The following is a 13,158-nucleotide window of genomic DNA, read 5'->3' on the forward strand; positions in this document are numbered from 1 at the left end:
GTGTACCGGCCTACATCATCGTGTCCGAATCGTAGACCAGTGATTAAGCAGAACTCCTTCCGCCCAAAGCAAGTATACGCTGGTGGAAAATGAAACCATATCTCTTCCTCACCACGTTGTATACTGTCGGGTAGATTTGATGTCATGGTCTGAAGCCACAAATGGGTCAAATTAGCATCTCACCCGGATGATGTACTCTCAGCCATGGCCCGAAGCAGGTTTCCTCAAACAATTGTCTTTGAGCAGGTGAAAGCTTCTTTGCAATTGTAGTGGCCAGGCTGACTTTATTTCTCAAGGTCAATTGAGCCGAAAAAATTTCTACAAAAACAATAAACATACCAAGTTAGATATACCAAAAACTACACTGTGAAGATATACCAAAAACAATAAACATAAAAAGTAGTAGTTTATTCTTTAAACTAAAATTTGCAACACTGTTTTGTCTTTTGGTTGAAATGAAAATCGCAACGAGAGAATCGCAACGCGAGATGACAATCGCAACGAGAGAATCGCAACGCGAAATGAAAATCGCAACGAGAGAATCGCAACGCGAAATGAAAATCGCAATGCGATTTTGGTTTCGCGTTGCGATTCTCTCGTTGCGATTTCCATTTCGCGTTGCGATTCTCTCGTTGCGACAGTCATTCTCTCGTTGCGATTTTCATTTATCTCGTTGCGACTCTTCTGCAAATTGAAACTTGAATGGATTGCATTACTTCAACCAAAAGACAGAACAAAGACAAAGACAAATACTAACTTGAAAATCGCAACGAGAGAATAGCAACGCGAAATGAAAATCGCAACGACAGAATCGTAACGCGAAATGAAATCTAAGTGAAATGGTTAATCTATTATTGAAATGACCAGTAAACTTATCATCAGTTTCAATATGAAAAACCTACAATAATGCAAACATTTCAAAATAAAAATAATTAAAAAAACTAACCCTCGGAGGTTGATTTCCATTTCTGAATATTGTGAGGGATTTCTGACCGTGAATGGTTGTGAGGGATTTCGCCGGAGATGGGACGGAAATCTTCGGAGATGGGGACGGATTTCTTCGCCGTAGAGAGTGAGAGATGGAGATGGGACTGAGTTGTGATTTTAGGTTTAGGTTATGAGTTGCGATTACGGGATTTTGTCTTAATATTCTTTTTGTAATTTGAAAATAAAATACGCGTAGCGATTATAATGGCGCTTTAAATATCGCGTTGCGATTTACGGATACGCGTTGCGATTTTATGTATTATCGTTGCGATTTACGGATACGCGTTGCGATATACGGATACGCATTGCGATTTACCCATACGCGTTGCGATTTACGGATACACGTTGCGATTTACGGATACGCGTTGCGATTTATGTGTTCGCGTTGCGATTTTCATATTCGCGTTGCGATTATGGAAAATCGCAATGCGAATTTGTACTATCGCATCGCGATTTTCAAGAATCGCGTTGCGATTTTGGAAACTGATTTGCGATTCTGGAAACTGATTTGCGATTCTGGGGATCGCGTTGCGATTTTTATTTCGCGTTGCGATTTTGTTGGTCATTTTGGCAAATCCAAAAAAAGTTGGTTAAAATCGTATATTATAACTTTTTTTTGGTCACTGAGGCGATTTTCTCTTTATATTATGCTAATGGGTTAATATCCATTTACACCGTGTAAAACTCTTTTAGTTTTATACCTTTATAGGATTGTTGGATTGAGAGAAATCAAATGTTAAAATTAACTCTATTACTTTTTTTTCCAGTGAATATTTTCTTATTTTCTACTGTTAATCTCAACATTTAATTTCTTTCCTCCAATGATCTAAAAAAAATGTAAAACTAAAAGATTTTTATATAATATAATTGAATCCTACTCTTGTATACAGGGATAGACCTAGGCGGGGTGGTCGCCTCTTAAAAATCTAAAATTACCATATATTTTAAATTTTTTTATGTATTTTCTATTAAAAATCTATATTCATCCCCGTAAGAGTCTATAAGTTCAAATTTACCTCTCCGATTTTCTCTCCTCCCTTCTTCCTCCCCCACTATACTCCATAGGCGGCTAAACCAACCGACAAGAAATTATAAATTAGTGACACTAAGAACCGGACAAAAGCAAAGCAATTGGCCCATACTTTAAAATAGTTTTATAGGAGTAAATGGATTTACACGAATGAAAGATTCAATGTATCAATATTTATTTATATTAAAGGTAAATGAAAGATCCAATGTATCCAAAAATATTTAAGAATTAATAGGAATGTAACACGTAAGAAGATAAAACAAATACTAAATAAATGTAAGAACATACCAAAACTTTTATAACATAAATTATTTCTTATGAAAAATATGTAAATAAAACATAACTAAACACACATGATTATATCATAAATTGTCAAAAAAAATCATCCTTAATAATTTTTTTTTATTAAATTTTAGGTTAAATTACACTAGTTACCACCGATTTAGACGTTATATTGTTTATACCAATGAACTTTTAATTTAGTCAATTATTGCATTAAACTTTGATTTTCGTTTCAAATATACAACCAATACGTCAAATCGGTAACAACTAGATTGAAATGACATCGTTTTGGTGATGTGTCTATATCGAAAGCCGTCAGTTATGTCATCGTGTCATTAACGACTTAACGGTTCAATGATATAATTGAAACGAAAATGAAAATTTTATGTTGTAATTGACAAAATTAAAAGTTTAATAATATAAACGATACAATGACTAAAGTTTGGTAATATCTAATATAGTTTATCCTAAATGTTAACATCATCTATATTTATCTATGTGTCGAATAGTACAATTATTAAAGTTAGAACCAATAGAAGTAAACAAATGGTCATTATTGGAGATCTTAACCCATCTTCACTTATAGTGGTGTATTTTATAATTATTTACTGAAGTTATCATTTAATTGATGGGCAACTATGAAAAATCAGAAGTAGTTTTAAGGTATGATAGATTTGTAAAATAGTTACCATTAATCTATTAATACTATTGTTATATTCATTAACTTTATTTCTTATAAAATGCTAAAACAAAATATGTTCTCATTAGTATTATTTTTCATGTATAAGGGATTATTTTGTTATTATTATAATATTTATGTTTTTTAATCATATGTATCTTAATATATTTTTGTTTAATATTTGTATTTTTAATTTTAGTTGAGACCAACAAAAGTTCATTCTCATGTTAGAATTTTTTGCATACATGTACTCTATTATATTAATCCAAATTTAACTATAGTATTATTTTGATGTGATAATTTTATTTAATTTATTATGATTTTAACAATTAGGGGTGAGCGTTCGATCTAGTCGAGTTGAGTAGAGTCAAAAAATTTCGAGTTATTCAAGTTGACTTGAAATTTTTTCGAGTCTAGTCGATTTTTCGAGTTTTTGTTTAATTTTAATTGTAAATATTTTTAATATTATTTTGTTCTAATTTAAGTAACTTACTATAACCATATATATAATACAAATATATTTCTTCGTATTTTTTCATATTTGATATACATATCTCATACAAAGTTGAAATACTCGACTCAAACTTGAAAATAAATCTACTAATTACTAAAAATTTCGAGTTATTCGAGTTGTATTTTACAATTCGATTTGAACTTGAAATTTTTTCGAATCGAGTTTTGTTCACCCTTATTAACTATGCTTCTTTACAACATAGAGCAGATTTATATTAAAAAAAAAAACCCTCTTTGATAAGGATGACCGTCTATAAAAATGCTCAAGCTTCATCAATAATATACCTGCATCAAGGAAACATAATGGACGGAACGAAAAAGCTTCACATAGCGATGTTCCCATGGCTAGCTTATGGTCATACAATGCCATTTCTCGAGGTTTCCAAATTCTTAGTCCAAAAGGGTCATCGAATATCCTATATATCCACCCCTAAAAACATCGGTCGCCTCCCTAAACTCCCCCCACATCTCTCCTCTAACATAAGTTTCGTCCAGTTTTCTCTTCCCCATGTTCATGGCTTACCTCCAGAAGCTGAGTCGACATCCGAGGTACCAATCGACAAAGTTCCTTACCTTAAGAAAGCGTATGACAAGCTCCAAGTCCCTTTAACCGAGTTTCTCAAGGATTCAAACGTCAACTGGATAATCCATGACTTTGAGCCTTACTGGTTACCTGGAATTACAGCTCCACTCGGCATCAACTCGGTTTTGTTATGCTTATTCAATGCCAGTGCGATGGTTTTCCTGGGTCCACCATCAGCTTTGCTCGGTGGTGGTCGAAAACGGCCGGAAGACTTCACAGTCGTCCCCGAGTGGGTAGATTATCCTTGCAACGTAGCTTTGAAGCGCTATGAGATAGTGAACCACCAACAATGCATGGACGATGTATCTGATTTCCAACGGGTGGGACTCTTGGTTCAAGGTTCCCAATTTGTAACTTTGCGCGCCTGCTTCGAGTTCGAACCAGACGAGATTAAATTGCTCATTAAGCTTTACCAGAAACCTGTCGTTCCAGTAGGGTTGTTGCCTCCATCGCTGCCATCGAATGACGATGAAGGAGACGATAAATGGGAAGCTGTGAAAAGTTGGCTTGATACCAAAAGAGACAAGTCAGTTTTCTATATCGCCCTTGGTAGTGAAGTGAATCTAAGTGAAGAGTCCATGCACCAGTTGGCCTTTGGGATAGAGAAATCCAACTTACCGTTCATTTGGGTCGTAAGGAAACGCCCGATGGCCGAAGCCCAGATGGATGATAATCACCTGCAGGACATAATCCCTCCAGGGTTCGAGGAACGAGTGTCTAACAAGGGCTTGGTGTTGTGGGGTTGGGCGCCCCAGTTACGGATATTAGCTCACTCTTCCGTCGGGGGTTTCTTAACTCACTGTAGTTGGAGTTCAATAACCGAGGGACTCAAGTTCGGGCGGGCTCTGATAGCGTTTTCTGGGGCAAGTGCGGATCAGGGGATGAACGCTCGGTTGTTGCATGGGAGGAAAGTTGGGATAGAAATAGAGAGGAATGAGTTGGACGGTTCATTTACAAGCGACTCAGTGGCTGCGACTATCAGACGGGTGATGGTCGAGCCAGAAGGTGAGATGATCAGGGCAAATGCGTGGGCAATGAGAGAGATATTTGGCAATGAAAAGTTAAGTAATAATTACTTGGATGGATTCACTCGGTTCATTGAAGAGTTTGAACCTTCGCCTACCAAACGCCGGGTTTGATCAAGTTATATCGAAGCTCGTTTCTGCAGAGCTTCCGAGTATTCCGCTTTCTTAGTAGGAATGTATCACTGCTGAAATAGTTAAAAGTATTGTAATCCATGAAGGAGATTTGAATAAAGTTTGTTTAATGTTTTGGGAAAATAAATTTGTGGCTGCTAGCTTCTATGTATATAAAAATCATTCCTGGAATAGTTTTGAATTCGATTAACTAATAGATAAAGAAACAAAGGCTTTTCTGCCCAATATAGGACGCTACACTTTTATTTTGAGATCTATGATATTTTTTCATGTTAAAGTGACGAGTTCGAATAAAAATATTTTTTTATTATATTTCGATGTGATAAATTTTAATAAAAATTATATTTTATTAGAACTCATTACCTTGAGGTGATGAATTTAAATAAAAAATACTCATCACCTCGACGTTACAAGATTCATGAACATTGTAAAAAATAACGTAGATCTTAAAATAAAAACCCGGTTGCCCTAATGGGCCAAAAAAATCAATTTGAAAACATCAAAGCATGCCATCCCAAGGTCCAAACGTGCTTTGAACTTAAATTAGGCCCAACCTAAATAACCGGACATCGTTTCCAGCAGGCCTACAATAGGTTCGGTTAGAATAATTGGGTTAGATGATAAGGATTAAGACAACAATAAAGCCTTTGAATGTTAGACCAAAACATTATAAGATTTATAGTAAGAAACATGCTGGAAGCAACCAGTACGATTATAGTGAGAAATATGCCTGGAATCGTAATATGTATAGGTATATACAGTTATCTGTCAACGTCATGGTTCTTTTTCCTTGAAATTAACAATGTTTTATCACGTGTATTATCATTCGCTAAGAAAAATTATGAATATATATTGTATTACAGGATCGTACAAAAGATGTGATAAAAAATACAAAAGAGGTGAGATGCCAAATGCAGGATTGGATGGTGTAGCATGTTATTTTTTCAGACAAGACAAATTGATGATGTGATGTGAACACAAAGTATGTTCCAATCAAATTAATCTATTCATTATGGTCCTATAGCATAGTACATGACTTTGCCTTTTCTTTTTCCGTAGTCAGTATTATAGTACCAAAACAAAAGTTGTGGATTAAAAGGATGAATAACGACAATTTTATTAAAAAAATATTAAAATAAAAAAAAATAAGGTTACTCAATATCCCATTGAATACAAAGAGAAATATTAACTTTATCTATTCTATTAATTTTCTTATCTCTTAGTTGAATACTAATAAATTCTTTTATATCTTTAAGAATTTTATCAATTGTTCTTGAGTTTCTTTAGAATAGCCTTTTGTTTCTTTCCTCCTAAAGAAAATAAATAAATGCATTCCATGCAAGTTTCAAAATATTTATTAGGAGGGAATTACCTATCCAAATGCCACATGCCCAGGACAATAGTTTATCCCAAGACAATGAAGATCTCCGCAAGTCGGTTAGTAGTAAGATTTCCTTCCAGAGCTTGCTAGTGGGCATTCTATGAACATGTGATCTCTCGTTTCCTGAGACTTGTTACATAAAACACATAAACCATCAATAACAATACTTATATGTTATAGTCTAACTTTAGTAGGAAGTATGTCCAAAATAATCTTCCAAGCGATCATGTTATGTTTATGATATTTATTATTTTAGCTTAAGGAGTAGTAATTATTATCATCATAATTTTGGTGCCAGTACGACGCTAGCTTCACACAGAATCCATTGCCTAAGTACAGCATTTCAGTTATTCAGTAGGTCGTCTCTTTCACCGATAAAAATAGAAGTCATCGTGATATGATCAGGTACGAACACCGGTACACAGTTTGATGTGCCTCGTTTTTTCCTGATCGTTGATCAGCTAGCAAAGGGTCCCATCTAACTCGACAATCGAAGCCCGTTCATTTCTCAACTTTTACTACTAAACGCTGGTCCACGCTTATAAAATCCTACGTGTCAGAAGCATTGAGTTTGTGGGGCCAAAACCAATGGAAATTCACCACGTGTCGGGAAAAGGAATCTGGGTTGTTAAATTGAAATGAAGAGGCAGAGCCAAAGCTTTGTTATTTTTGTTTTTTTTCCTTCAGGTTTTACTGTCTCTACATGTAATAACCCGAGGCCCCCCTCTTGGCCTTCTTCGTTGTCACGATCATCAAAAACCATAAACGAAAATAAATATAAAAAGAGTTCTTATTTCGTTTACAAGGGGAAAGAGAAGAGCGAGAGAAAGGGATCGAGAGGTATAACAATGGAGAATCAAGGGGAGGAGATGAAAGAAGAAGAGGTGTCGGACGAAGAGCAGGAGGAATGGGATGGTGTGACCAGCTTGATGCCTGAAAGGGTGGCTGCAGCCAAGCAGTTCATTGAAAGCCACTATAAAGCCCATATGAAACATATCCAAGATCGCGAAGAAAGGTATAGTGAGAATATTTCATGAATATATATATACATTGCATGTTAATTATGTCTATATGATTCATTCGTTGAATGTTTTTGCACGGCATCGACTCGAGTCCTTTTAATCTTTGGATGTTTCTTTCACGAAGATCTTGTTTTGGGCATTTTCAGTTGCGATTGAGAAGAGGATAACTGTAAGAGTTTTGACTTTGATATATCCTGGGAAAATTGCAGGCGTTTGATTTTGAAAATGCAGTTGGCATCTTCAGATGTTCCACAAGAGGAGCAAATATTTCTGCTAAAGGAGTTGAAGCGCAAAGAATCATACTATATGCGGCTTAAAATGCACAAGATTTGTGTTGATGATTTTCATCTTTTAACCATTATCGGAAGAGGAGCATTTGGAGAGGTTAGAACTACAAACAGTTTTCATAGCGTTCATAGAATATCCTTTCTGTCTTTGTCCCTCTTTTACTGCAAGAACCATCAAGTTGTGTAGTAACTTGCATGACATTAGCAAAAAGATTTCAAGAACAGCAAAAAACATTCTGTTAAAATGGAAAGAAAAATAATAATTACAGAACCCGTGCCACTAGAAATCAGACTTTTAAACGTTAAAACAACTGGCCGAAAGCAATAGCATTCATGTACTGCTGTGTATGTAATGCTAGAGATAGTGATAACTAAGATAGGTGACGGTAGAACTTTTGGTGTCTAATGTGAATTTGAACATGTTGCAACATTGCTAACCTTGTGGTAGGATCACACTCAGCTAGAAAAGCTGATTAAATATGTTCAAAATAAACTTACTTTAGATGCTTCGGTTCTGTTATATTGGTTGAGACATGACAATCCATTTTCATAGACAATACTTGAAAATTCAAAGTTCCAGTTCTTTTATGAACGTTTCATTTCTATCCGTTTCCATTTTTCTTTCTACATTTTTCATGATGCTGTAAAATCTCTCTTTCTCTCTCGTGTAGTTTTGCTACTTGTTTCATTTCTCTAGATTCACAGATTGTGCATATAATATAGGTTGAACATGTGAGAGCTGAGAGGAATTTGATTGCGGAAGTTGCCAGTCACTTCATTGTGAAACTCTATTATTCATTTCAAGATGCTGAGTATCTATATCTAATCATGGAGTATCTGCCTGGTGGTGACATGATGACTTTGCTAATGAGAGAAGACACTCTAACTGAGACAGTGGCTAGATTTTACATTGCACAAAGTGTTCTTGCCATTGAATCTATTCATAAGCATAATTACATTCACAGGTTAGTAGCCTTCTGTTTGTTACCAACAGAACATTGGGTAGTGTAAATGTGGAATATTATTAAGGCCGTGTAATTTCTGACATGCAGTAGCTCTTGTGAATTTTATCAATATCTGACAAACTTGTGCTTGTTTCCCTTGCTCCAGAGACCTCAAACCTGATAATCTTCTGTTGGACAAAAATGGTCATTTGAAGCTGTCGGATTTTGGTCTTTGCAATCCTCTAGACTGTAGAAATTTATCGTCTATAAATGAAACTGAAACTCTTGATGACGAGAATTTAAATGAATCAATGGATTTTGATTCTGGTAAAGGAAGGCGCTGGAAAAATCCCCTAGAACAATTGCAGCACTGGCAGCTTAATAGAAGGAAATTGGTACTACCATACTTTCTTTTTGTTAAGTTACATGTTATCACTCTGATGTGTGAATGCATGTATACGGAAGCATGTTTAGTGATCTCATTTCTGAGAATCCCATAATCTAAACTCAGAGATGATAATGTCATAATGGATTAAAATAAATTTGTCGCTATGCATGGAGCGATGGTGAGAGTGTTTGTACCAGACATTATCATTTTAAGGTTTCGTTAATAAGTCAAATGTTTGTCGCAAAGATGGAAGGGCCATAAACATGCTGGGTAATTAGGTTTAAACTCCTATGGATCGTACAGTGAATCAGCAAGTGTATTTGCTGAAGTTACATAAACCTAAGTTATAGCCCCATTTATTTGACGTCTTTTTAGATATTAATGAATTGAACTTTAGGATTAAGCCTATCTTTTATCCGTTTTTGTTCTGTTGCTAGTATGCCTTGTTAGAGGCTGCATCCTTTTAAGTGAATTTTTGGAAGGAATCAAGTAATACACAGAATTATTTATTCTGGCAATTATCGTTCGGTTGTTCTCTTTGGGTTTCAATGGCAGGCATTTTCAACGGTTGGAACCCCAGATTATATTGCCCCTGAAGTACTGCTGAAGAAAGGATATGGCATGGAGTGCGACTGGTATGACTTGGGATGAATGATACTTTGTCATGAGATTTGTAAAATTTATGTCCGGTTTTTGTCATTTTTTTCATTCTTCTTCTGCTTTTTCTCCCCTTATGTTTTTAACTGAATGTGGACTTCAAATTTTATGCTGGTCTTATTCCTTTTTTTTAATTTCACCAAGGTCTGAAAATGCCTATGAAACAAAATCATTTTTGCTAAAAAAGAAATTTTATTTAAACCAAGAAGAATATTCCTTTTATTTTTTATTTTCAAGATATATTAGAATTTAATGTGAAAAAGTGGTTAGAGAGTGATCTAAAGTAAGCTTCCATTTGGATATACAAGGTGCTCTCTGATGACTTCCCCATGCAATAACTGAATAGACTTAACAGAGATCTTTTGAATAAATTGTGCTATGCATTTTATATAATCATAATGGATAAGGTAATTGGGTTTTTCCTTCAATAAATTGTCATCAATTAACCTGTTTCAGGTGGTCACTTGGTGCTATCATGTATGAAATGCTTGTTGGTTATCCTCCATTTTACTCCGATGATCCAGTGACGACATGCAGAAAGGTTTTATATGGTTTAAAACTTCGTTTCCAAACTTTTCTGCTATTTTGAGTTGATCCACGGGGAATTAGCTTTTAACTTCAATTATCCTATTTCAAATGTTCATGTTCCCTTCTTCATAACCTCATTAAAGATCTTGTCTGCCTCATCGTGTCGTGCTTCTTTCTGTTCTTTTGGTAGTCTTAACAATGATTTAAGGTTTAGTTAGTATTCGAGAAATTCAATTCATTTTGTACAATTTTGTGTTGTGATGTTGAGTGTGATATTAAATTAGTTTATAGTGTTAAGTGTTTCATATGAATTCTTTACCTCTCAGACCTCTTATAAACAATTAAATACTTGCATTGAAATGTCCAGATTGTGCACTGGAAAAATCATTTGAAATTTCCAGAAGAAACAAGGCTGACACCCGAAGCAAAGGATTTGATATGTAAATTGCTTTGTGATGTTGACCATAGGCTTGGTACCTTGGGAGCAGATCAAATTATAGTAATTTCTGAGAATACCAAAATAGTTGGTTCCCATTTTCCTCTACATTTTAATCCGACATGATAACAATGAGTATATTAGGCCCATCCTTGGTTCAAAGATAATGGGACAAACTCTATGAAATGGACGCGGCATTTAAACCACATGTTGAGGGAGAGCTTGATTCTCAGAATTTTATGAAATTTGATGAGGTAAGTTATTATGAGTCACGTTCATGCTTTCCAGATATTTAACAATTTTTTATTGGGGACTACTGGTGAGAAAATTCTGACTGTATCACAGGTGGACATTCCAAGAACAGGATCTGGGCCATTAAAGAAGGCACCTATGAATGCAATTTGAACTTTGAATAACTTAACCATTGTTTTGATGTGAATATTCAAAAGTTTAGTCCAAGATCTTAATTTTGAACTTTGAATAACTTACCATTCTCATTTCTGACCTTCTCGACAGACGTTTTTAGCTCCTAAAGATCTTAACTTTGTGGGCTATACATACAAGAATTTTGAGGCTGTTAAAGGGTTACGCCATTCTTTTGGTATGAGATTCTTTGTTCCTTGAGTGTTACCATAACTGCCTCTTTTCTTGTCAAATCTTTGATTTCATAATTTGTAATTACATTTATTAGGATTGTTTCCCTTTATTATGTTGATTATTTTTTAATCAAAACTTACAAATCCTTTGATGCAGTGACCTACGTAGCTGGTTATAAACGTTCACATTTGAGGACACTGTTGTATATTATTTCTTACTTTGCATAACCTCTATCGAATTACGTTTCCCTTCAGCTGTTAGCAGGCTAATACAAAACTCTTTCTTTGCTAGTATTGTTAGTCTTCCTTGGAGTAAAATGCTTCTTCTGAATATTTCATTAATCTGAGCTGCAAGGTACTTTTAAACATAAGGGATGTTTCCGCTGCAATTGAATAGATGAACTTTACAAAGGCTACTCGGTTTATTCATACCACATACTGTTTCTGTTAGATGATAGTCTTTTTAGCTTAGCAAGTCAAGGAAAGAAGGCCACCATTCATTCGAATCGTGTTGCAGCATCTCAATGTGTTGTTTTAAATGCTATTCTAGTTTGTCTGGCTTCCAATCGCGGAATTTCTTGTCATCCATTCAACTGCTGCAGATATAAAGGAGTTCGGACCAGAAAGGCAGTCATCAACGGACTCATTCCACAGTAAGATTTCATTCCTAGAGTATCATATTTCGGGTCTGGAACCTGTTTACCTGATCGAGATAAACTTTTCTCACGAATGGGTTTCTCTTTTAGGTGATTCCGGGGTGGACTACTCTAGTACTGACAAGGAAACAAGGATGCTTTGACCATCAGAAGAGATGGCATGGCATGGCATGGCATGCATGTCACTTTGAGGAGTGGCTCCATCCTTTCCATGTACAGCACCATGCACAATGGATAAACAAGCTCTTGTTATTCTGATTGATGGGTCTGCCCGCTTATTTATTCGCCGCACCAATAAGTGTACAGAAATTATCAGTCAGAGTTCTTTGATGGAGTTGGTTTGGTTGGTAGTAGCTATAAGCGAGAGCTTTATGTCCATTTACTCTCTCGAGTTAAATTCTCTTAAAATTCGATGTCAAGGACTCTGGACTCCGTGAGTCGAGACATTTGTTGGTGTTATATGAAAGCATTGTTCTCCGGTAAAGGAATTGCAAATGAGAAAATAACCTAAATGACCGAAAATGTCTTATAATATACGATTTTAACCAATTTTTTTTTTGATTTGCCAAAATGACCAACAAATTCGAAACGTGAACTCCAATTTTACAACGCAGTTTCCAATTTCGCAACGCGAATATGTAAATTGCAACACATAAGTCAAATTCGCAACACAAAAGTCAAATTCGCAACACGATAATCAAATTCGCAACTCAATAGTCAAATTCGCAACGCGAATTTGTAAATCGTAACACATAAGTCAAATTCGCAACGAGAACTCCAATTTCGCAACGTGAATAGTAAAATCGCAACGTGAATAGTAAAAATCGCAACGTGAATAGTAAAATCGCAACGAATCTATATGTAAATTATCTCTTATCATCTATTTATAATAATTTGTTGAAAAAAATACATAAATAATTTTTATAAAAAATATTCGTACATGTGAAAAAATTTATATGTAAATGAACAACAAATCTATTTCATTGTCAATCTTCATTACAAATTATTCTAAATTCAATTAATTAAAGTTTG

General features: G+C 35.0%; 2 protein-coding genes across 2 annotated transcripts; both read left to right on the forward strand.

The window, feature by feature from the left end:
* The first annotated feature begins 3,788 nt into the window (after nt 1–3,788).
* On the forward strand, nt 3,789–5,228 carry LOC120166491 (UDP-glycosyltransferase 91C1-like). Its single transcript, XM_039175753.1, has one exon. It carries the CDS (start codon nt 3,795–3,797, stop codon nt 5,211–5,213), a length of 1,419 nt encoding a protein of 472 aa, XP_039031684.1. The 5' UTR covers nt 3,789–3,794; the 3' UTR covers nt 5,214–5,228.
* A 2,056-nt stretch (nt 5,229–7,284) lies between these two features.
* Nucleotides 7,285–11,261, forward strand: LOC120166399 (serine/threonine-protein kinase CBK1-like). The gene is made up of 10 exons (XM_039175647.1): nt 7,285–7,388; nt 7,434–7,627; nt 7,844–8,099; nt 8,645–8,886; nt 9,032–9,260; nt 9,809–9,888; nt 10,367–10,451; nt 10,806–10,937; nt 11,019–11,128; nt 11,220–11,261. The coding sequence occupies exons 2-9, from the start codon at nt 7,461–7,463 to the stop codon at nt 11,115–11,117; spliced, it is 1,290 nt and encodes a 429-aa protein (XP_039031578.1). The 5' UTR covers nt 7,285–7,388; nt 7,434–7,460; the 3' UTR covers nt 11,118–11,128; nt 11,220–11,261.
* Nucleotides 11,262–13,158: the final 1,897 nt, after the last annotated feature.

This window comes from Hibiscus syriacus, unplaced genomic scaffold (assembly GCF_006381635.1).
Source record: "Hibiscus syriacus cultivar Baekdansim isolate YM2019G1 unplaced genomic scaffold, ASM638163v2 tig00111640_pilon, whole genome shotgun sequence".
In the NCBI taxonomy this organism is placed as follows: Eukaryota; Viridiplantae; Streptophyta; class Magnoliopsida; order Malvales; family Malvaceae; genus Hibiscus; species Hibiscus syriacus.